General features: G+C 42.5%; 1 protein-coding gene across 1 annotated transcript in view; it reads left to right on the forward strand.

The window, feature by feature from the left end:
* CERS3 (ceramide synthase 3) overlaps nt 1–24,767 on the forward strand; it is a 72,484-nt gene that overhangs the window by 27,333 nt on the left and 20,384 nt on the right. Inside the window, exons 6-9 of the mRNA XM_008687590.2 lie at nt 225–317; nt 3,420–3,548; nt 6,949–7,055; nt 17,842–17,995. Coding sequence (XP_008685812.2) covers nt 225–317; nt 3,420–3,548; nt 6,949–7,055; nt 17,842–17,995 — 483 coding nt within the window. The remainder of the gene's footprint in view (nt 1–224; nt 318–3,419; nt 3,549–6,948; nt 7,056–17,841; nt 17,996–24,767) is intronic.

Below are 24,767 nucleotides of genomic sequence, written 5' to 3' on the forward strand. Positions count from 1 at the left end.
GGGGCTCAGTGTCACGACCTTGAAATCACCACCTGAGCCGAGACTAAGAATTGGACTGTTAACCAATTGCGCCACCCAGGTGCCCCTCAGAAGGTGAAATCTTAAAGTGTCATCATTTTGGGGAGTTCTGTGGAACATAAATAGGTATAAACAATAGTTTAATGCCTTAAAATGAGTTTTTTATATGGTGATACTAAAGTAGTGAAAACTCTCATTCTCCTTAGCCCTTGCTGCCGTCCCAGTACTGGTATTACATTTTGGAGATGAGTTTTTATTGGTCTCTGATATTTAGCCTTGGCTCTGATGTCAAGAGGAAGGTAAGTATCTTTTTTTTTGTTTTGTTTTAAGATTTTATTTGAGAAAGAGAGAGCTCGTGAGACAGCAAGTGGGGGGTGGGTGCAGAGGGAGAGGGAGAGAGAATCCTAAGCAGCCTCTGCACTGAGCGCAGAGCCGGATGTGGGGCTCGATCTCGAGACCCTGAGCCGAAACCAAGAGTTTGCAACCAAGAGTCGGACATAACCGACCTCATCACCCAGGCGCCCCTAGGTAAGTATCTTATTTACAAAGCTACTTTATCTACTTTTTCAAAAATTGTCACCCTCCCCTGCCCTCAATCTTAATCTTTAAATTGTATTCTTATGTGTGTTAATTTCAATTCATAGCCTTTTTGCATCTTATAGCATATAGAATATTGCAAATCTTGCTCATGCTTTGGTGCCTTGATAAGTATTTTCAGTGCAACATTGTAGACACTTTCACTTGGAAGCTCCACTCTCATTCAGTAAGAAGAGAACTCTCCTTTATCCCATCCCGTCTGTTTTTCCCTTTGGGTTTGGGCATTTGATGTTCTTCAAATACAGGTGTTAGTAGTTTTAATTCTGTGGCCACATCTTTTAGTTGTTCACAAACCACCTTACATAATTCTTCGATGTATTCAAAGACTTTGAATACATGTTGTCCTTAATTCATCCAAGATCTTTATGAGGAAACTTTGCTTTGGGCATGCTTGGCTTTACTTTAGATGTAAGGAAATTGAGCCACAGGCATGCGAAAAAATGTATCCTCTGAGTTAACAAAGGTCGATGTTTTAGGAACCGTTTGCTGATACAGAAAACCATATTAGATTCTCAATGCAATCACAAGATTTTATCATATATGTTAGCAACTCAGATCGAATAATAAATACTCTTGGCATATACCTCATCCACTACATTCTATTTAAAAAGTCAGTCTGTGGCAAAATTTGTGTGATAAATGAGGTTAAGTTGAACTCAGTATTAAGGAGATAAGACCAAGCCGGCTTGATTAAATGTTTGGGTGCGTGATGGTACACTCTATCCATCACTAAGGGCTCCATCAGCTGCAGTCAACAGGAGATCTGAAAAGAAAAGTTATAGAATGTAAGTATTAGAATGTATTGTGAAAAAATCTGATAGACGTAATCTTTTCCATAAAACTCAGGAATAGCTGTAGATTAACTGTCATTAACCTTAGTCTGGGCTAAGAATACATCAAAATTTAATTGTTTGAGTCATTTTCTCAAGGGAGGGGATTGAAAATAATCACTTTTTAGAAGGTCTTCATAGATATACTAAGGTGGGTTGATGCTATAATGATTCTATCTTTCTCCCACATCTTTTTTTTCAGTAGTTGGTTTCTCTTTAGTATATACAAGTGCATTGGGTACCTTTTGAAAAATTAAATGTAAATATATGTCATATATTTTGTAATTGCATATCTTCAGAGACATAAAACTACTGGAACATAGGTAAAGTAAAGACTCTAGAGTCGGAAGGCCCAGGTTTGAATCCCTGGCTTCACCACTCACTAGCATCTCAAGCTAGCTGGCTAACCTCCCAAAACTTGATTTCCTCATCTGTAAAATGGAGCTAAAAATAGTTTCTGTCTTCTCTGGTTTTTGTGAGGATTAAGCAGATTAACCCACACAAAGCACTTCCTGGTATACAATAAGTGCTCAATAAGTTGGGCTATTATTAGTAGTATCATGTTTACTCTTTCACTTTGGCTACAAGGAAACTGAAATCTTTAAGTTTTTTTTTTTTAAACATCTTTATTGAGGTATCTGCACATTGCCCAGTGCAGTCATCGAAAGTGCGTAATTCAGTGGTTTTGAGTATGTCCACAGAGCTGAGCAATCATCACCACGGCCAATTTTAGAGCATTTTTATCAACCCCCAAAAGATATCCTGTACCTTTTTGCAGTCACTTGCCATTTCTCTAACTTCCCCAGCCCTAGGCAACCCACTGGCCGACTTCACATCTCTATGGATTTGCCTCTTCTGTATATTTCAAATAAGTTGAATCATAATCTATGGGTTTTTTTGTGTGTCTGACACTTTCACTTAACATAATGTTTTCAAGGTTCATTCATGTGGAAGCATGTATCAGTCCTTCATTCCTTTTTATTGCCAAATAATTATCCATGGTATGGATATACTGCATTTTATTTCTCTATTTGTTACTTCATGGCTATTGGGGATGTTTTCTTTTTTGTCTCTTAGGAATAATGGTGCTGTGAACATTCATATACAAGTTTTTGCATGGACATATTTTTATTTCTCTCGGTAGAATTGCTGGGCTATGGGATAATTCCATATTTAACCTTTTGGACAACTGCCAAAAATGCTGCACCATTTTACATTCCTACCAGCAACATATAAGCATTTCAATTTTTCCACGTCCTTGCCAACACTTGTTATAGTTCATCATTTTTATTATGGCTGCCCTACTGGGGATGAAGAAGTATCTCATGGTGGTTTTGATTTATGTTTTCCTAATGACTAATGAGGTTGAGCGTCTTTTCATGTACTTGTCGGCCATTTGTATATTTTGTTTGCAGCAAACATTTACGGATTTATGCTCCATTGTGGTAGCTTTCTTTAGCCTTGGGTTTGTAAGATACTCACTGCTCTTTCATTTGTTACTTGTTTCATAGGTGGTAACACTTATTTTAATGGTTGTGTAATTTTATTATATTGTGTATCTGTCTTTTTTCCTTTTTGGAATTAGAGAAGAAAGGATAAATGTAAATATACACAGGAATGTGTGTGTGTGTGTGTGTGTGTGTGTATGGGGCGTGTGTGCATACGTGTGTGTGTGTGTGTGTGTGTATGTATCCAGTGTGGGGCAGTGGAAAGAAGATCAGATGTGAGGATTTAGACAACGATTCAATGCTGGGTCAAAGTTAAGTGACTTCATCAGTGAGGATAATGTGCATTAGTTCCTTCACAAGAATTGTGTTTAAGAATCAAAGTGAAAGCATTTTACAAATTTCAAAACATTCAGATGTGTGAGTTGCTTTTTAAAAAATATTGGTATTGTTGTCGTTGTTAGCACTTCCATTGATTAGGTGATAACTGCATTTGCTTGATAGCTTCCATTTTCCTCTCGTTCTATAGGATTTTCTAGCTCATGTCATCCACCACCTGGCTGCTATAAGCTTGATGAGCTTCTCTTGGTGTGCTAATTATATTCGCAGTGGGACCCTCGTGATGATCGTGCACGATGTGGCTGACATTTGGCTGGAGGTAAAAGTTTGCCATTAAAAAAGTAATAACAATACCATGTCCTGGGTTTCTGGGACGGTATGTGAGTGATTTAACAGGGCTCTCTGTCCTGAAAACACCCAAAGTCCAAGGATGTCTCTGGGTCCTCAGATCCTTCAAGCTTAGAAAGACGAAACCTTTTAGTGTTTAGTTTCCAGTCTTCTCCATGGTACTGGAGAGAGGTTAACCCATGGGATTCCACTTGTAAAAGTTACGTGCAGATACAAGCTTAGAAAATACGTTGAGATATGTGAGGCAGGAATGAACTCGAATCTTTTAAAAGGAAAACGTGGATGTGTAGCATTATGGATTCTTAATGTTGGATGGTATCATATATTTACTTAAGCCGCAGCCCAATACCCATTGGATGCTTGCACTGGTCCTCCTCCAGCTTTAAAGAATGAGAGCTGATGTTTATTCAAATGGTATTTATTTTCTAAGGAAGGAATGTTTTGGAGCAGGGGACATTAAAACAAGAGTCTTCCTAGTCCCAAGCAACACAAAGCATGAGAAACAAAGCAAATTAGGATTGTTTTCTCTACTTGTCTCTGCTATGTATTGGTTCCTGTGTGCCCTGAGGCAGTGACCCAATAGCCGTCTTGCCCGCCAGCTCTCCTGGTGTACTTAGGGCCACACTTCCCAGAGCCATTCGTTTGTCCTCTCAATGCCTTCATTTATAATGAAGCCGAGGAAAATGACGCTAACCCATCTCATGTTCAGGATTGCCTCTTGAAGTTGAAGGGCTGATAGCTGAATCTAAGCTGGTATGGGAGAAATTAAGTTGATAGGATCGTGTTCTTCTAGATCAGGGTTTACCAAGCTTTTTGGTGAAGGGCCAGAGAGTAAATCTAGCTTTGTGGGCAACATTGGATCTCTTGCCATTTATTCTTCTTTTCTGATGGTCTGCCTTTTCTTTTCTCATACCCCTTTAAAAATGTGAAACCCATCCTTAAGGGCTGACCAGCTTTAAGCCCATAGGCTGGACAGTAGTTTGTTAAACCCAGTTCTAGATGTAACCAGAAGTCATTTGAAGCCATTTCAAAGCAACTGGCTACTGTTAAAATATTAGATGTGTACAGAATTTTGTTTCTTCTGTGTAATGGCAATTAGACATGTAAATCCCATTCCAAAGGTCAAGATTATTCAGGGCAGCAAATGGCTTAGCAGAAGAAGGATTGTGACAGTTTTCCCATGTGTTGCTGTCTGCATGTAGCCATATCTGTTATAATTACCTCCTCCTCTGATCATATCTCAGTAACCCTGCCTGTAAATTAAGACCACATTGGCCATGACTTAAGAATTTTATGCTACTCTGTTGCTTCTAACCCCTCTAGCCTTTGGTGTGTGTCCACTGTAAAAACAACTTCATTGGGTTGTTAAAAGGGAGTTAGATGTGGAGACTGGGAATAAGCTCTGGGTTGTCCCTATCCACCCTCCCCAACCCCGTCATTGACATGCTATAACACCCTAGGTGACTTGGGCAGATCACTTAATGCTTTGTTTTCTGTCTTCAGCAGTAATATGAGAATTCATATCTACCCCTTAGAGTATAGCGTGAGGTTTAGCTCATTACTGTTGGAAAATGTTCTGAGGTTCATAGGTGAAAAAAACAGAAGGAAAATGAAATGTCATACTCAGAGATCCCTTCATGGATAAACTATGAGAATAGCCTCATGTTGTTAATGATAGTGAATCATTACTGATTCACAAGCCATGATCTAACCTGAGAGTCAATGAGCAAGGCCAGTACCTTCCACCAGCTGGGAAGAGGCAACAGTAAGTGGTGGCATGGGGCTGATTTCTGATATCCTCCAGGGATGCCTAGTCCACAGATTCCTCAAGTAGTTGACTTTAGTGGTTGTCTTCTCAGGCAAGTTCTAATTGAACTCAGATATGGTACAATTTTTGCCCCTGTTTAGACCATCTTAAAGATGGTGACTATTAATCTTTCATATTCCTCAAGACAGTTGGTGGGTCACTTTTTAGCTCTTTATTTGTAATGAAAAACAGCCTCAACATCCACAACTCTTACTTAGAAGGACCCTCTGCCTTCTTCATGTATCTTCCTGATCCTCTGGCTTTCCCCATGTTCACGTTTGGATGCAGGACCCAACACTTGAACAGTATCCTGACTCGTGCTTAGCAAAGGAGCAGGGTGACTGTCGGATCTCCATCCTGGCACAGCCCAGAATATGCTGTGTGTGCATTTACCCCAGGGAATGCTACTTTGCCCTCACAAATGCACTCTCTTCCCGCCTATGCATATCTCTGGCTAACCACTCTGGCGGGGCCTCTGACTCTTCAAACAGCTCCCACTCTATTCCAGGCACGCTGAACTTCTGGCCTATCTCCCCATACCCATCTCCCACCCACTTGGCAGACCAGCCTTTCAACTCAGCATTTGAGGCTGTTCCCTTCTGGGCCCCCTGCCACCCCACAGTCTGATCGTATCCTTATCCCATGGTAAATACGGCAGAGTATGGAAAATGCAATGTAAACCCTTCCCAAAGCATAAATGTAATGCAGTGTAAAGCCCTCCCGAAGAGCTGCCTCTCTCGTTTAAGACTGGCTTTGAACTTCTGGTCCAATTTCAGTCCTGAAACCACCCAGACCTGAGCCACGCTTCTACAAGGAAGACCTACAGTAAGCAACTCCTACCCACCTCCCACCACCCCCAAGTCCAGACACCTTCCCGTTCAGCCTTGGGCTCCACCAGATAATGCATGATGATTCTCATCAATTAACCTTCTACTACCACATTAAACACTTTCCGTAACTCCTTTGATTCAATACATATCACACGGGCAATGTAGACTAGCATAAAATAAATGCGGAAAAATCGAGGGCTTGCGACTTTATTTCAACCGGGACAGGGCCCCCAGAGTGACCTCCCCACTCTGCCCCTTCTGCCAGCTGCCTTGATTGCAACGTGCCCAGCCCAGCCCAGCCCAGCCCAGCCCAGGACTTCACTCATATTTCAAGCTTTCTCCAATCCAGCTCTCTAATCAGTTCAGTGGAGAAAATAAATAAGTGCCCCACTAAAATGCATGCTAACATTCATTGTGCTAGCTCGTAGTGCTTGCAAAGGACAGGAGTAATATTATAGTCATTTTAACATATCTTTTTAAAAATATTCTATTATGGAAAATTTCAAACGTATGACCAAGAGAAGAGCATAATGGACCCAGTGGGTCCATCCTCCAGCTTTAACAGTTGTCAGTATGGCCAGTCTCATTTCATTGACTTTCCCATCCACCCCCCCCCCACACACACACACTGCTTTGAACCAAATCCCAGGCATTGTATCATTTCATTTATAAATATTTAAGAAATTTATTCTAATATCACTTTATCTGAATGCGATTGCTTTCTTTGTTTTCAGTCTGCTAAGATGTTTTCTTATGCCGGATGGAAGCAAACCTGTAACACCCTGTTTCTCATCTTCTCTACCATATTTTTCATCAGCCGCCTCATTATCTTTCCCTTCTGGTGAGTAGAAAAGGGGCTGTGGCATGCCTTTGGTCACTGTGCTGACGTGGCCTTGGCACATTGTTGAAGTCTCTTTCTTACATTGATTCCCCAGTTGTTTGTGCCAAGTTCAGTCAGAGAAAATAATGTGAAGGGGCCATTTTTATAAATAATTAAAACAACACCTTCCAATGTGGAAAGGCTTATGATAAAGGAAGATGGAAAATGTCTAACCCAATGGGTAAGCAGCAACTCTTACTCTATGTCTTATTTCATGTATGTGGATCTTTCTTTGTGATGAAGAGCTTTTCCAGTTATTCATTGAAATATCATTGGCCAATCTTCAGCTCTTTGAAAGAGAGGCATGTTCTATGTTAAAAATACAGTAATTATTGCCACCATTAATTGAATGCCAGACACTGGATTAGGCCCTTTGTATATCTTGGCTCCAGTCAATACAACAAATCATAAAGATAGGTATAATCACTCCTACTTCACAGATGAGAAAACTGATACTGATTTCATTTTCCATGATCACTGGTCTTAACAATGGTCTGGATAGCCTTTTAATATTGATTGGCTCTCGATCAGCCTGTTGATTTTGTTTAACCAAAGGCTGGCAGTGAAGAACCCATATTGTGTCTCCTCTGACAGTCATCACTTTGGCAAGCATACTTTTCCATGTGTTGATTGACAGGAACCAAAGGAGAAGTGTGAGGAAGTCTTTGATAGTTTGGAAGAAAGAACTTATACCGAACCATTATTTGGGGCTGGTCTAAGAGTTTCAGATCCTCTCAACAGAAAAGTAGTGTTGGTGTTGCCGAGATCCTGAGTCCCAGGGGAAAGAGAAGGAGACCCAGGTTCCAGACCTGATTCCTGGTGGGTGGACAGCACCCTTGACTAGCCTGCAGGGAAGTCTGGTCCGAGAGGTCAGTGGGTTGCTGCCCTCCCTATGGAAGCCAGCTACATCCTTAAACCGAGACCGGTGTCTTACTTAGACATTTTCTGGAGAGGAGCAGCAGAGTGCGATAAGTTCCTGGATGTAAGTCAGGCCTAGATTCAAATCCTGGCTTCACACTTACTACCTGTGTAATCTCGGACATGTTCGATCATCTCCCTGGGTCTCAGTTTCCTCATCTTTAAAATGGAAGTAATTGTTGTCACAAGGCTTAAATGAAGTAATACGTATGAAATAATGCAGAATAGTGTCTGGAACATAGTAAGGACTTGGCAAATGCCAGCTACATTTATTAAAGTTATTAATAAGTCTCCGAGAATTTGAAATTTAATCTAGAATCAAATCTGAGACACATGTTTAAAATACTCTCCTTGGTTGATGAATCACATCACCCCCACTTTTGCTTTGGTTGAGCAAATATATTTGTGAAATTATAATACTGTATGATAGCAATTACTGATAGGATAGTATTGACTTTCAGGTAATAGTTGAGTGGTGGCTTTTCAGTGTGACTTTTATGGTGCTATAAATCCAGGATTTGCCCATCAATGGCCTCTTCTTATGCTCCAAAAGCACCATGTGTTCCGATTATCTGTTGTTACATAATAAACCATCTAAAAACTTAATGGCTTAAGACAGTGTTGAACAAGGTTTTTTTGTAAAAGGCCATAGAATAGCTGTTTTCAGCTTTAAGGGCTACATATGGTCTCTGTCACATATTACTCTTTGCTTTGTTTTGTGTCTTTTACAACCCTTTAAAAATGTACCAAACCCAGCTGAGCTCATAGGCTGTAGAAAAACAGGTTGCAGGCCCGATTTTATCACCAGGCCTTAGTTTGCAGACCTCTCTCCTAAAACAGCAATGTTTATTGATTATTATTATGGCTTATGGTTTGGGGAGTTGACTGGCCTCAGCGAGGTGGTGGTTTTCGCCTAGGGTCTCTGATGTGGTTACAGTCAGATGTGGCCAGAGTTGGGAATTTTCCCGAAGACTTTCTCAACCCACATGGTTGAAGTAACACACATAAAATCAACAGGTTGTTGCTGATTGTTGGTAGAGACCTCAGCCGGGCCTGTCAGCTGGAACACCTACACAGGCCTGAGCTCCCCATAGCACGGCAGCTGGATTTCAAGGGTGAGCAGCTCATAAGAGCTGGGCAGATGCTGTCCCCTTTTATAAGCCACCTGCACAAGTCACATCATGCCACTTCCAACCTCATTTTCCTCATTGGATCCAGGTGACTAAGGCCAGCTCATATTTGAGGGAAGGAAAATTAGCCTCCATTTCTCCAGGGGAGTAGTTTCAAAGAAATCGTGGGCATAGTTTAAAAACATACACCATGGAAGCTCTCAGTCCAGGGAACTCTCTGAGAAGCTTCACAGTCTTGCTGCTGTGGTTGGCTTTTGATTTAGCAATGAAGGATGTTAACCTCAGACATTCCCATGACATCTTGAATCAACAAGCAAGCTTACTCTTGCCCAGAAAACACCCAAACAACGTACTGGGGTTGAGTGATTGTGGAGGTGGTGTGTTACTTTCCCACACACCCTTGACTTTAAAAATCCTAGATTTAAGAAGTCGTTCTCTTGCCAGCATCTCTGGATTTCAGGAAGAATTAGTTGCACGCATTTGGCATTTTCTTGATCCTGATACTTCGCTGAATTCACCAGCCCACTGCAGAGGGCAGCCAATACCACTGTTTGCTGTCTTCAGGGAGTTGGATTGCAAATAAACCGGTATTAACAGACTTGACTGTAAAAATTTTTTTGCTGGTAAAAATTTTTCTGCACTGACGTTGACTGGTCCTCATTGTTTGGAAGGCCGAGGAAAGCCTCACCAAGCTATTGGAAGTTTGAGAGCCTGATTCCCGATGGTTTTTGAAAGAATCTGTTGCGGTGTGTTACCCTGGCTTAAATAGTGTTCCCATCAGCTTGAACGTGTTACGCAATCATCTTGCGGTGCCAAAGAGGAAAAGCCGGTTCCTTGTTGTTAGCCTGGCTCCAGCCATCTGTCTAAAATGTGTAAGTGTAGATTCATTTTTCAAGGATATTTTATTAGTTCAGTTTTGTGGGGAATTTACTATGGACCAAACGACGTGCATAGGATAGACCAATTTCAAGATTCAGACTTTTTTGAGGCGCCGTGGGAGGCCGCCGGCCATCCATTTGCTCTGTTCCTCGCAACTGCTTTTGCTGCACATTTTGTGGTCAGATGAAGGGTCGAGTGGGGAGAACGGTGACCCATCTGAAATTTATCAGGAAACTGTGAGAGGAAGAACCAGAGCTTGTATATTATGCTTGCCTTTCCCTTTCTTTCACTTTCCCTTCGTTTCCCCAGCCTTCCTCAAGCGTATTGGCTTTTCTCTGAGGAGTTTCTTCTGTGCGGGTACAACTGTGTCCTCTCTCCTCTCCTTCTGCTTTTTTCAGAAATCTTGTTGAGCCAATTCTCACTCAATCAGTGTCAGCAAGTGGTAATTACATGGTTTTTTGTAATACTTCTCCTCTCAGCATCAGGCAGGAATTCCAATTGGCCAGGGCCGAATTACTTTAATCTAATTGCCTATTACCTCATTTGTTTGCATTTTTATTCAAAAGCATTTAAATCTCAGGCTTATAGTTTTTACATGGTATTCCCAAGGGTTGTTTTCATCATAACGGCTTCTATGCTTTTGAAGGATTGGACGTATCTATCTATTTGAATATTATACAAACACTGCCAGGGAATCACTAGGCTAGAAAGACCTTCCTAAGTTCAGGAAACAACTCCCCTGACTCTTGACAATTTCCTCCATAAACCACAAGGACAGATGACAGTTTAGTCCAGGCTGATCTGCTGAAGGAAAGGAGCACTCTGTCTCAACTGAAGTGTACGGGGCGGCGGGGGGCGGCGGGGGGGGACTGCCTCGAGGCTTCATTTCTTGAACTCATCGCTCCTAGATGTTGGGAGGAATACACCGGATGAATGAGACACAATTCCTACCCTGCAGAAGAAGTTCATAAGGGCAGTAGAAGAGATCTTTGTATCAACCACCTTAGCTCTACATTTGAAGATTATTAATACTGACCTGTGTTTTGGATGTTCAAAAAAAATTTTCCAATGGTGAATAATATTCAAATAAGGAACTTCCTTACCTGTAAGGGTGCATATGCTTGTGGTAACTTTATATTCCCCACCACGGGTTCACGGGACTTCGGGCTTCAGCTTTCCAGGATCTGGCTCTCAGTGGCCTAGAAAGACAGTACCGTGGGAAGGCTCAGGTGAACAGGAACTCCGTGGGTGATGCGACCATATAAGTACTTGGAGTGACTATCAGAGAGAGGGCAGTTTTAAGAAAAGCCAAGACAAAGCTAGAAGCATACAGCAGTGCTCTTAGCTGACACTCATCAGAGGGAAACAAAACTAAGGGCACCAGGGGCCTTTCCCATCCTCATAAGGCCCAGAGCCTGGGTTCTGAGTAAGTCAAGGGCAGAGCATGGGTGTCATGGTGCATGATGGGCTTCCCTGCCCTCACGGGATGGCACAGTGCCCTCCACGCAGCTGCCAGAGGAAAGCAAGGCCTCATGCAATGTGTGGCTCTGTTGAAGCTGGGCCACTCCCTTGAGCCTCCACTGCAGATGTGTATCTCGGAACTAGACTTTCCAGTTTCACACCCTGTGCAGGAGACAGTGAATTTCGCCGCCTGTGTTTGTTCCACGTCTCCTTCAACAGGGTGCCCTCGCAGGAGCTCCTTCCCTCGCACCCTACGTGCTCGGCACTTCTGCAGTTCATGAATGTGTGAAGGACAGCTCCAACAAAGCACCCTTCTTCACATCATAATACTTACATAGAATTTATTCCAACACCTTTATTCAAGTATTTATTTGGAAATAAATAGGATAATTTCAAGTATATTACAAAGAACTTTAATGTATTCCCTTTACCCAGATTTACTAGTTGGTATTGTGCCCTGGTTGCTTTCTCATTCCTGTTCTCCTTCTCTCTCATCCCTCTCACTCTGTCTCAACACACACATATATGCATATATGTATCTACATATTTTTTCTGAATCATTTGAAAGTTGCAAACATCATGTCCTTTTAAGTTCTTCACCGTGTCTTTCCTAAGAGCAAAGAGATCTTTTTACAGAATCACAGTGTAGTCGTCAATTCCAGAAATGTAGCAATCTACCATCCATGTTTCAATTTTGTCCATTGATCCGATAATGCCTTTTATGGTCTTTTTTCCTTCCTACTGGATCTGGCCTAGGATCATATTTTGCCTTCGGTTGTCATTCACCTGGAACAGTTCCTTACCCCTTCTGTGTCTCATGTCATCAGCATTGTAGTGGCATTCTCACCCCCTCTTTATATTCCAGGTGAGGAGTTAAGATATTTCTGGGATCACACAGCTAGTTATGAAAAGAACCAAGACTAGAAGCAGGGCATTTGAAACACAGAACAGATATGTTTCAAATTAAATTACTAAATTAGACGACTAAAAGCAGGCATAATTTTTCTTCCCTAAGTATTTGTTAAATTTCCTTCAGCTACACAGTCACTTTGAAATATAAGACACCCCTGAAATATAAGGTAGGCAATTACTCACCAGTAGAACCAGTCTTTGTTATTCTAAAAAGGTTTACACACCTGCGATGATCTAGAGAAAGGGACCTTCACCTTCCAGTTCTCGTTAGGAAAATGCAACTTTTTGTGGCTGCCTTATCTAGCCCAGCAAAACCAACTACTGTTTATACCAACAATGTGATTTTTCTCAAGCCATTGAAACTCCAGTGATTGCTAGAGGGAAGCTGAGAAAGCAAAGCAAAGAGGGAAAAGGCCGAGGTTCACAATCCAGGGTCACGGTCGTAGTGCATCCATTCGGACAGATTACAGGCCAGTGGACGGAGCAGAGAGGCTCCAGGAGTCGAGGAGCACGGCAGTCTCTGAACATCCTTCATGGAAAGAGAAATTCCATGTAGCCCAGAAAGGAAACATGTGTTTGTGTGTTCATGTGTGTGTCTGCACACGTGACATACACGTGTTCGGGACAAAATTGAGAAGAACAGAACAGTTCTAGTTTATTTTTCCCTTCTTGCCACTCTTCTTTTAGCAAAGGAAGAGAAGAATTGGGACCATCCTTTAGTGGGGACACTCAGACGGATAGAAAGAGGTCCTGACTGAGTAACTGCAGCCCCCAAACCTGCTGTCCCTGGGGCCACGCCTGCCACCCCCTTCAGAGCGCCTCTCCACTTCCCCTCCGTTCCCGAGGCAGAAACTCCAGGCAGTTCAGCTGCATGCTCCCTGGGGTGTTGCTCTCACTGTAGTGTGAATGTAAGCCCTCTGCTGTAGGAAGGGGTGGGTGGAAAAGGCTTCGTCAGAGCGGGAGTCCCGGCCATAGTTAGAACTACCATTTTTCCAGGGCTTCCTGTATGCAAAGCTCTTCCCATTTGTCAACTCATTTAGCCCTCACAACGGTTTGATGAGGGGAGTGGTGGTGTTTTCATTTTACAGAAGAAATGGATGCCCAGAGAGCTTATGTCACTTGCTGCAGACCACAGGGGAGCCATGAACCACATCTAGCCGGCCCCAGAGCCCATGCCTTTCCTCTCCCCTCCTGGCAGTAGCTCAGCTCTCTCTGGAGGCATTTGCATTTTAATGGCAATCTTTTCCATTTCTAGAAAGTTACAGTTTGCAGAGCTCGCTGTGTCCCCCCCTGGAGCCTCCCAGTCACAGGGGTGTGAAGACTTCCACCCTGTCCAAGGACCAGGGGGCTCAGTGACTTGCGTACAGGTTACGTGGCAAGAAACGTGACCTCAGCCCTGGAACCCTGCTCTGATGAGTCTAGGCCAGGTGTATCCCTCCCCTTTCTAAAACCAGCAAAGCTTCCTGATGCCGTGGTTTGCAAGGCCATTCACCTCTGCACCTGCATCCGACACCACCCCTCCCTGCCGCTCCTCTCCCTTCAGTGGCACCGGTCTCATCTTAGCCCTTGACTTTCCCACAATGCCTCCCACCTGAGGGCCTCGTACACGTGGTCCCTTCCAACCAGAACCCTCTTTTCTGTGTCTTCCCTTGAACTGGAAGAATAGAGAAATCTCAGTTCAGCAATACCCAAACCCCTGTTTTGTTTGTTTTGTTTTGTTTTGTTTTGTTTCCTTTGTATGGATCACAATGAGTAAGTACATGTTTAGGTCATTATTCACATTCTCTGGTAGAATATGTAAAGGAGGTGCTTTCACATCCTTTCCTTTGTTACTTTCGACATTGACAAATTCCTAATGGGGGACCTAGTAAGGAGCCAGGCCCCTGAAGAGGGGAAGGGAGGATACAGAGATGAAGACGTCATGGCCGCTGCCTTCGGAAAGCTTGCCAGCAAGTGAAGAGTGAACTTGTACGAGCAACTATGACCGCAAGGCAGGATGAATCAGGCCAAATGCTCTCAAGGAGTTGGTAGTGGGGGAGCCTAGAGGGATGCTATACATTCAGAGGCATACGCCACAATTGCCTACAGATCCAGCAAATCAGAATGGCGAAGAGGCTTTACGATGTACGTTATTTCCTGAAATCCCTGTGAATGCAGGCACCAGAATGTGAGCCTTAACTTCATAGGTTTGGGCCGGTTTTATTCATAGCTCTATTCCTGTCTCCTATAAAGTGCCAGGTAGGACTTTGGTAGGTGCTTAATGAATACTTATTGAATGAATTGGGTAGATAATCATTGCTTCCATTTTAAAATTGAGAAAATCAGAGAACTGGATCAAGGCTACTCAGAACCAGGATTTTAAGTGGGAGAGCCAATATATTAAGGAAATAATGGGACAATATATCTTATAATGATGGAGGTGAGAAAGGCCCTTTAAAGCATCCCATGGAGGCTACCTAGAAAGGTAAAAATTGATACATTTGGTTACAAAAATATTTTAGAAGTTGGTTTGCTGCAAAAAAAAAAAATCATTAACAAGGTTTAAAGAATTAGACTGTGTGGTGCTATTTAATATGATTAAAAAATAATGTTGTTACGCTTGATATGTAAAGAGCACTCATGAATCAATAGAAAAAGTAAACATCCCAATAGAAAAATGGACAGATACCATGAAGAGGCAGTTCACAAAAGTATAAATCAAAATAACCAAATAAAATATAAGTATATGTACATGTATATTCACCTCACAAGAAATAAAAATATAAATATAAACAGCGTGATGTTCTTTTAGATAGAGGCTGACAAAGTACAATGTTGGTCAAGATCTAAGGAAGCAGGTACTCTCATTCACTGGTGTAAGACAATAAATTAGTATGGTCTTGCTGGAAAGCTGTCTAGCAATGTATTCTAAAATGTAAAATGAGTATACTTTTTGATTAAGGATTTTAGCTATTCTAAGAAAATAATCAAGCAGTTCTATCAAAATGTCTTTACAAGTAATTCTTACAGTATTCTCTAACACATAATGAAAATTTAGAAACCAATATCTATCAAAAAGGGATTAGTTCAATAACTGATGATATCTCTAGGTAGATTTCTGTGCAGGTGTTACATAGGATGGCATATAGTAGGGATTGGCAAACTCCAGCTCACAGGCCAAATCCAAACCACTGACTGTTTTTGTTAATAAAGTTTTATTAGCACACAGCCACACCCACTAATTAATGTATTCCTATGGCTGCTTTCACGCGATGGTGGCAGGGTTGAGTATTTGCAATAGAAACCAAATGGCCCAGGGGCCTAAAATATTTATTATCTGTCTCTTTACAAAACTGTTTGCTGATCCCTGATACATAGATATATTCATTGACATGGAAAACTCTCTGTATCATATTATTGAGTCATAAAAGCAGGGTACAAAATCGCATGCATAGTGTGTTTCTGATAAATAAAATCATGTGGTAACGGGGCAGGGGCAAAAAAAGGAAAAGGACCTTAGAGCCTTAAAGAATGTATTTTTAGGAGGGATCACTTCAATTATGTTTACCAAAATGTATTGGGTTACCTGTGAGTTGTGAGATGTTGGGTGATTTTTCCTTAACCTCTTTATATTTTTCTGTAATTCCTAAGCGTCTAAAAGCGATCTGCATAAGTAAAATGGATAAGCGGCTATTATCTTTGTTATATAGAGGTGTTATAAACTGTGATAATTTTGGACAGTAGTTTGGCAAAGTATTAGCAGTTTTTAATACACACCTTGAATTCATGCACCTCGAAACGGTCATTTCACATTTCGGTCTGCACTAGTTCTAAAGAAACAGCCTTCCATTTGGGAAGGACTACATACGCCGAGTTGTTCAAGCCGTGTAAACTGGTTTTGATTCGAAGCTAAGTGGAGTCGAGCATAAGCCCCACCAGCGCTACTCTGACTGCAGTGGCAGACATCTCTGAAGGTCCACAGCAAGTGCAGCTGAGGACGGGGAGCACTGGGCACCCTCGTACGTGGCTGGCGGGACTGCGCGGCAGCCGCTCCGGAGAGGGCAGTTGTCAGTTTCTTGACGTTCAGTGTATCCTTACATGTGAGACCCAACCCTTCCATCCCTGGGTATCTGCCCTTGAGAAATGAAATCTGTGGTCACGCAAAACCTGTATGTGAATATTTATAGCAGTCCTATTCATAACGGTCAGACACAGAAGACAACACGAGTGCTCTCCGAAGGGTGACTAGGTACACAAAGTGTGAGACGTCCGTAGCGTGGGCTACCGCTGCGTAATCCAAAGGAACGTGTGCTTGGTACCCGCAACGACTTGGAGGACACTTTAAGGCACCATGCTGAGTGAAAAAAGGCTGTCTCCGAAGCTGCCGCACTGTATGTCCCCATTTATATGGCCTTCGTGAAAACACAAAAGTAAAGAGAGAACAGATGAGGGTTTGCCAAGGTCAAGGCCTGGGGGAGAGAGTGGGATTGGAAAGAGAGCACAAAGGGTTGATTTTGAGATGATGAAACTGTTCTGGATCCTAATCGTGGTGGTGGTTACACAGATCTCTGCATGTATTATAATTCAAAGAACACCAAAAAAAAAAAAAAAAGAGTCAGTTTTACTATGTGTTCATGTAAAAAATAAAGTATGTATAGAACAAAGCACACAAAAGCCCCCATATAATTTGTTTAGACTGGTGGTATTATGGGCAACTCTATTTCTTTTTCTTAGTTTTCCTATTTTGTAAGAATAGACTTTTTTTTTTTAAATAATTAGAATAATATACTTACGAGCAAACCAATCCAGGAACTCTAAGATCATGGTAGTGTATGAAGTTTGGGAAGGGAACCGGTGAGCCCCTCATTCAGCAGTCGTATCTGAAGGCGCTGTGCATTCTGGGTCATGGAGGGCAGCTCAAAATTATGTCCACGAGTCTGTTCATGAAATCCATAAATTATGCAGTTCGCTTTAGAAAGTGGAAGTAATAATAGAATTTTTGTTTCTTTAAAAGCCTCTTTTATTGGAAAATTTACTTTTATAAAATTCCGCATTCACCTTTGCTGCCAAATACATGAGGGTGTGTCACAAGGATAATTATAACCCCACGTAAACACACATGATCCCGTTTGTTCTACAAACCCCAGGAAGCTGTGTAGGGTTGGGTACACTCTTCAGTTTGCAAAGAGGAAACCCAGGTACAGAGACTGAAGTGTAGGCAGCATGACAATAAAAATTCCATTTGCTTTAACTTGTCTCCCTTGAGGCCAACTGTATTTTTTTTTTGTAGCTCACCAATAATGATATAAAAGGTAATATTATCATATTGTTTTCCCTTGAGAATTTTCTGGGCATGGTTCGAAATGAAATAAATGTCATAAGCCTTGGGAGGAAAAGTATTTGTTTTCCCACTGAAAATTCACTAATACTTTGTAATGAAATACTCTCCTCTGTTTGGTTTTTTTCAGGATTTTATATTGCACCCTGATTCTGCCTCTTCACTACCTTGAGCCTTTCTTTTCATACATCTTCCTCAACCTCCAGCTCATGGTCCTGCAAGTCCTTCACCTCTACTGGTGTTACTTCATCCTGAAGATGCTCAGAAGATGTTTGTTCATGAAGGTAAGGGCTGTCTGAGTCCTATTCCTCTGAGCAGGTGGATTTCATTGCCAGGTTGAAGGTGATGCCCAGACGATGGAACGCTCTAGTTAATTTGGAGTTAACCAGAATTCCTTTTCTTCCCTTGATTTGATCATGATTGATAAAAATGTATCTAAAATGTAGCTATGTTTTTCTTTAGGTAGATCTCTGAGGTGCTTTTAAGAAATTGCTTTTGTTAGAAGACAAGTCATTTTTATAAAACTTTTATCCAAAAATTGTTGTTTTTTAAAGAATGTCCTAAGGGGTCTAAATTTGCCCTAGTTTGGGACAAGCTTTATGGTGATAGTCGAGTAATATTTCAGAGACTTATCTTTACCTTCACTGAGCACCCAGTTTGCATGTAATGCTCTCCCCCGAGCCTTCTCCTACCATCTGAAATATTGTCCGTCATTTTGCTATGCTTTTTTCCTGAAAACAGCTTTTTCTCTAAATAATAACAAATTAGCAATACATTTTAGACAATAGAAGTTTTTTGTTTGTTTTGAATTCTGTTCTGGGTTTTAATTCTATAACAAGTGTGGGGAGGGCTTCAGAAATGAGTAAGGCCAATCACTGCCTTTGGGGAAACAACACAACATCTGGGGAGGGGGGAAGAGATTCACCTATAAGCAACTACCTATATTGTGCTAAAGAGACATCCCATAAACTTGATGTGGAAGACAGATTCCAGTTGACCCAAGGGCCGGCCAGGGAATGTTATCGAACGGACAGAATTCTACTTGAGCCTTTAAGGCAAGTAGAAAAAATAATAAAATCACAGTTCCTTCTTCGTCAGAAAATCATACTTCTAAGGGACTTTTAATTAAGGATCTTTCAAGGTGGAAGTTACAGTGGGCCCATTTTCAAGTGCTACCATCCATGATATACAACACTGTATCATCTGAGGGAGTGTCTTGTATGTCACAGGTATGGTGGTAATTTATCTGATAAGCTCATGTTTTGACCAACCGTACAACTAATTCATTTTCCTACTTTGGTAAATGTGCCCCAAAAGATTGTTCAAGGGTTGACAAATGAACCGAACATTGTGATAACTGACCTCTGGGTTTTCTACCATCTCCTAGCTTCTACATCTAGACAGAGGTATAGGAAGTTGGGCTACGTCTGGATTAATCTCAAAGCAAATTCTGAAAGTAATTTTTGTTTTGTTTTACTAAATGACTGACTTGAGCTTAGTTTCTTGGGAGTGGACTCTCCTTTAAAATCGGCGTGCCAAGAAAAAACGTTGTTGTCGAAGGGTTCTAGTTTATTAATATTCTACATAGTTTTCCCCTGACCTCTGCAAAAGTTATTTTACCTCTGAGTGACTGATGAAGTTGAAGTGACTGTGATAAGGTTAAAAAGTCAAGCAGTTAGACCATTTGCACATCGAGGGCTTGGAGGGAAGGAAGGGCGCTGAACTGAGCCCTGTCCCACCCCTGGGTCGAACCTTCCCGGAGCGCCCGTCTCCCTAGGCAGAAACTGTTCCCTTAATCACTGGTGAGTGGCAATCGTTACAGGCTGGAAGGGAGCCAGGCTGAACAAAACCTGGAGACCAGAAGATGCTCTTGTTTGGTTTCAGCATCATGTTCATGTTTCTGATCTCTAATGGGTTGTACCAGGCCTGATTAAAAACCCAGTGGGTCGGGGAGCCATCGACAGGCATTCCCGATTTCTCATGCTGTACTTTGGAAAAGCTGTTTCCAATTGCAATTTGACAGCAGTGGTGGAGGCCCCCGCAGCCCTAATCCCTGCAGTGTGTATGACTTCAGCTGGCTTGCATGTGCGCTCTGTTTTCCATAGCAGTGGCAAAACTGGCTGTGAAATCAGCTTATTCCTCCAAAGCCGTAAAGCTGCCTTTTAAAGGATGCTATTTGAAGGCACCGTTGCATTGCAAAGGGGAGGAGACAGATAAAGGCGGGAGTTGACATTCTTAGAGGAACAACTAGCAAGTCAGTTTTCAACTCTATTTAATAACTTGTTAGCATTTAATGTACACACCTCGATTGTTACTAAGGGGACATATTCTTGGATGCTTAGAAAATGGAACAGCAGAAGTCCTTAGGCCTCTTAAAAAGTCTTTCACATCTTATAACAGAGATTGGGAATTTGTCTTTTTAAGTTCCTTATGCCTGGTAGGCCCTTAATAAGTCGTTTTGAATATGCAAACGAATACATAATTCAGGGAAACAAATCACACTGGAGTGGAAAGTTATAAAATTATTTATTAATCTTTTTTCTGGTCTCCACGGATTTGCATGGTAGACTGGAAAGACAAAAGTGACTATACATCTTAAAAATAGCGCTTGTGGAAATATCCACACCTTATTTTCCGTAAACAGTGGGGTCACTGCATGCATATGGCGGATGAGGACATTCTCCCATTTGCTTCTGCTGTCTAATACCTTAAAGGAACAATATCATTATGATTTCAGGACTCTCACATATACAGACCATGGTTAGCAGGCATCGGGCTGCTTGAGAACCAGACTTGGCACTGAAACTGAGCTGGTTCCTATAAAATGGGGGATTTTGTGAGGAACTCCCAGCCCACACATCACATCGGGGAGAATGATGGGCCGAGATATTTGTCTTGTCATTCTCTTTGCAAACATGAGAAGTACTTTCAGAGGAAATTAGGAGGGTGGCACGCTCTTGTTTAATATTACTTAAGAGAATGTGGTCATCCCTACACTTTTATTTTCTTCTTCCTAAATATCACACTGGGTGCCGGCCAACTCAAGCATGTCTCTTTGACATCTTGGGCTGGGGCGCAGCCAAGACACGGAGGGCGGGGCTGAGCGTGCAGCCATGACAGCCTCCAGCCAGGACGGAGCAACTAGCCCCTGGCCGCCTGCCCCGCCATCTGCTCCCGACACACAGTGTCTCTCAAGTTCACAGATGACACTTGACACACGCTGAACTCTTTTAAAGAAAGGACCTTCTCATAAGGAGAAGGAATCTGAGGCCTCGACCAAATTCTCACAGTAAGTTTGTGGCAAAGACAAGACTCGAACGTGAGTCTCCTCACTTGTAATACTTCGCCTTTTCTAACTGTTGATCTGAAATAACCAGAAAATTAATGGAAAAAAACTGGCACAGAGTAAGAAAGAGTCCATAAGCAACTTGAGTCATCAAGATAGTAGAATGAAACACAGTGCAAATTCTTTAATTTGTTTCTGAACTTTCTAAAAAACATAAGAAAACGTTTTGGAATTATTTTTTTAGTTTAGTTTAGTTTTAGTCTTTTGGTTTTTTTTTTTTTTTTTTTTTTTTTTTTTAGTTTTTTACTTCCTAGTGAAGCAAGTCTGGAATAGCTAAGAGTACAGGCCTTCCCGTTTGCTGGCTGTGTGATCTGAGGCATATTACTTCCATTTACTGCCTCAGTTTCTCCACCTGTAAAATGGGGACGATGATATTAACACCTGCCTTATAGGATAAAGCCCTCAGAACAGTGCCTGGCATGTAGCAAGTACATGAGAAGGTTGGCTGCCGTTACCATTACCATTATTCCTATTAACTCAGGTTTTTTGTGGCAAGTCACAGAGAGGCTGTGACTTCCAAGTCACCTGGCAGTTGGCTGTAGACAAGCCCTCCCTCCCTTCCACTTAGAGAATGCTGCAGCTGAGTGAGGCGTCCACCCAAGGGCGCCCATGACCGTTTGCTAAGCTGTCTTCGGCCAGTTCACCTTCGTGACTCACATTCTGATGATCTTTTTGACACACTCTCTCAGATATCAGTGTGTTAGGGAAGAAATACAAAATCTGTAACATCCAGCAAGCCTCCAGGTCTCTTTTGTTAATAGTTAATAATGGATCTAAAAACTGCCCTTTGCTGAACAAGAGATAAAAATATCACAAAGGATGGCAGTTAAAATAGAATATTATAAAAATGCTATCAGTTTGGGGCACCTGGGTGGCTCAGTCAGTTAAGTGTATGACTCTTGGTTTCAGCTCAGGTCATGATCTCAGGGTCATGAGATGGAGCTCCGTGTAGGGCTCTCTCTCAGCGGGGGAGTCTGCTCGTCTCTCCCTCCCCCTCCCCCCACTTCTCCCCCCAACTTATTTGGGCATGCGTGAGCGTGTGTGCGCGCACACACACCCCTACACACACACTCTCTCTCTCTCTCAAATAAATAAATAAAATCTTTTAAAAAATGCTATCAATTTACATTTCCATATTTCTGCATACTTATATAGGTTAACTGCTTTAACAATCTATTAAAGAAACAACAGTGGAGTTTATAAACTTGTCAAAAGTAACTGTGCAAAGTTGCTTGGCTGAAAGAATTCTAGATTTGAATATTCTTCCACTTGTACATTCAGCCGAGGCACAAAATAGACTTTCAGAACTGGGAGACACCACTCAGTATCCACCAGGACGGCATGGCCCCCTCGTCAAGTCCTTCCTACCGGACTGTAATGTACTGCTCACTTGTACGTGAAGCTGTGCTGCTTTCTAGGGGAAGAGAGGGGGTGCGTGAAGAAGGTACATGGCTTCCCCAAGGTCACACAGGAGCGGGCTTCACGCCTGGGAAGCCCGGGACTTCACAGCTTATGCTGCTAATGCCGTGCTCTTCTGCCTCCCCAGTAGCCCTGTGTCTGTGAACACATGACCTCCAACACGAGGGATACGTATTTAATGTGTGTGTTTATATCCGTGTTTCTCCATGCGTGTGTTTAGTGTGACGTAGGCTCAGCTCTCACACACTTCATCTTTTTGTTTCCCGTTCAGTGAGTTTTAATAAATGTATAGACCATGCAACCATTAGTTCTGTGACCCTATAAAGTTCTTAGTGCCTACTTCTGATCATCACCCATTCCCACATTGGCAACCACTGTTCTTGTTTCTGTCCCCATAGATTAGTTTCAATTTTCTTAAAAAAAAAAAAAAACTTGATTGATTGATTTTAGTGAGAGAGAGAGAAAGCGGGGGTGGGGGGCAGTTGGAGGGGCAGAGAGAAAGGGAGAGAGAGTCTTAAGCAGACTCCACACTGAACATGGAGCCCAACATGGGGCTCGATCTCATGACCCTGAGAGCATGACCTGAGCTGAACGCTTAACAGACCGCGCCACCCAGATGCCCCTCGACTTTCTTAAACCTTATATAATTGGAATCACACAGCACGTGCTTTTCTGTGTTCTTTCACTACAAATTTCATAATCTTATCACGACTCTGCTCAGTCCCCTTTGTCACCATTACCTTGCCAGTAATCGTGAATCGCTGGTCTTTGGAGAGGGCACTCTTTAGAAAATCTCCCTAGGGCTGTCCCCAGTAGGAGATTTTGTGGCTTAAAACAATCATAAATCTGAGTTTTTATAAACTTGAAGGTGTGGAGTTGTTTAAAGAAGTCAAAATAGAAGCGGCAGCCATCTGCGTGGCTCTAAGATAATAACAGAAGGAAAACGTATCATGAGTGAGAGGCCCGGGAGCAAACTGGCCTCTTCCCAGCTCCCGGCCTCCAGCAGAATTCCCATTGCTTTGCCCTGGACCCGGAGGCCTCATAACAGACCCTCAGGCACAACCAGGGCCCCTAGATAAATGTGCAGACGGAGACCCGACCTCACACTCACGTCTTGAGATGGAAGCAAGTCAGAAATGGAAAGAGGGGCTCACCTGCCAAATGGGGAAGTGGAGGCTCCGCAGGACAGAGGGGCTTCCTCGGGCGGCTCGAATCAAGACCGGAATCCACGTGTGACCTTTTCAGTGATATCTGTTTTTCTACAGCAGGATAACATTATCCAGCCATTTTTTAAAAATATATACTGGGTTGTTTGATAGCCTTTCCCAAGCTATTTGGAAATTCTTCTGTTATCTTATTCCAAATTTTTCTTCTTTCTGTTAGGATAGTCACAGTGGGTGCCCGCGACCAGGTGGTGTGACACCTTTCCTTCTACTGACGAAAATAGCCCGACTTCTCCACTCTTCCTTCCAGGCACATGGGCCTAGGATGGAAAAAGATTATATCAGTGTCCTTAAATCAGTCAAACAAGATTTTCGTTCAGTTTTCCTCTATCCATCCTCCGTTCCTTTGGAAACAGGCACAGGCGGCGCCTCGATGCCTGCAGCAGAGGGAGGACTGTTATCTCTAGCTTTCAGGGGCTGGGTCTCGGTTCAAAAGTGACAAATCTCACTTCCCCTCAATCGCCTGTGAATTTTCAATTACACAAATGATTTTCCATATCTACTTTATCACGTATTAGCTCCCTTTGTGCGTACTCCTAAATTTCTTGTCTTATGTGTTTCCTAACCGTGTTTCGAAGATGCTAGATCTTCGGAGGTAGCAGACTAGGCAGGTCATTGGATGGGCAGGAAGTCAGCTGAAGCCATTGTAAAAGGAAGAGACCTCTTCAAACGAGAGTTGTCCCATGGAAGCATCTTTGAGGGTAGCAGTGGGCACTCAAATCCTGCCCTTTCTTTCCTCTGTGCCAGATGTTGACCCTGCTGTTTCCTTGAGCCACTGGTCAAATCTGGCTGAAGTGGAAAAGGAGGTGAGGGATGGGGGAAGATTCAAGTAAAGAGAGAGATAAGAGAAGCTCTGACATCTCTCCTACTTGGGTTTAAAAATCATTTCACAAAATCCTTGGGGCACCGGGGTGACTCTGTCGGTTAAGTGTCAGACTCTTGCTTTCAGCTCAGGTCATGACCAGGGTCATGAGATCAAGCCCTGTGTTGGGCTCCATGCTGGGCACGGAGTCTGCTTCAGATTCTCTCTCTCTGTCTCCTGCTGCCCCCCACCCTCACATTTCACAA

This window comes from Ursus maritimus, unplaced genomic scaffold (genome assembly GCF_017311325.1).
Source record: "Ursus maritimus isolate PB19 unplaced genomic scaffold, ASM1731132v1 scaffold_27, whole genome shotgun sequence".
Classification (NCBI taxonomy): domain Eukaryota; kingdom Metazoa; phylum Chordata; class Mammalia; order Carnivora; family Ursidae; genus Ursus; species Ursus maritimus.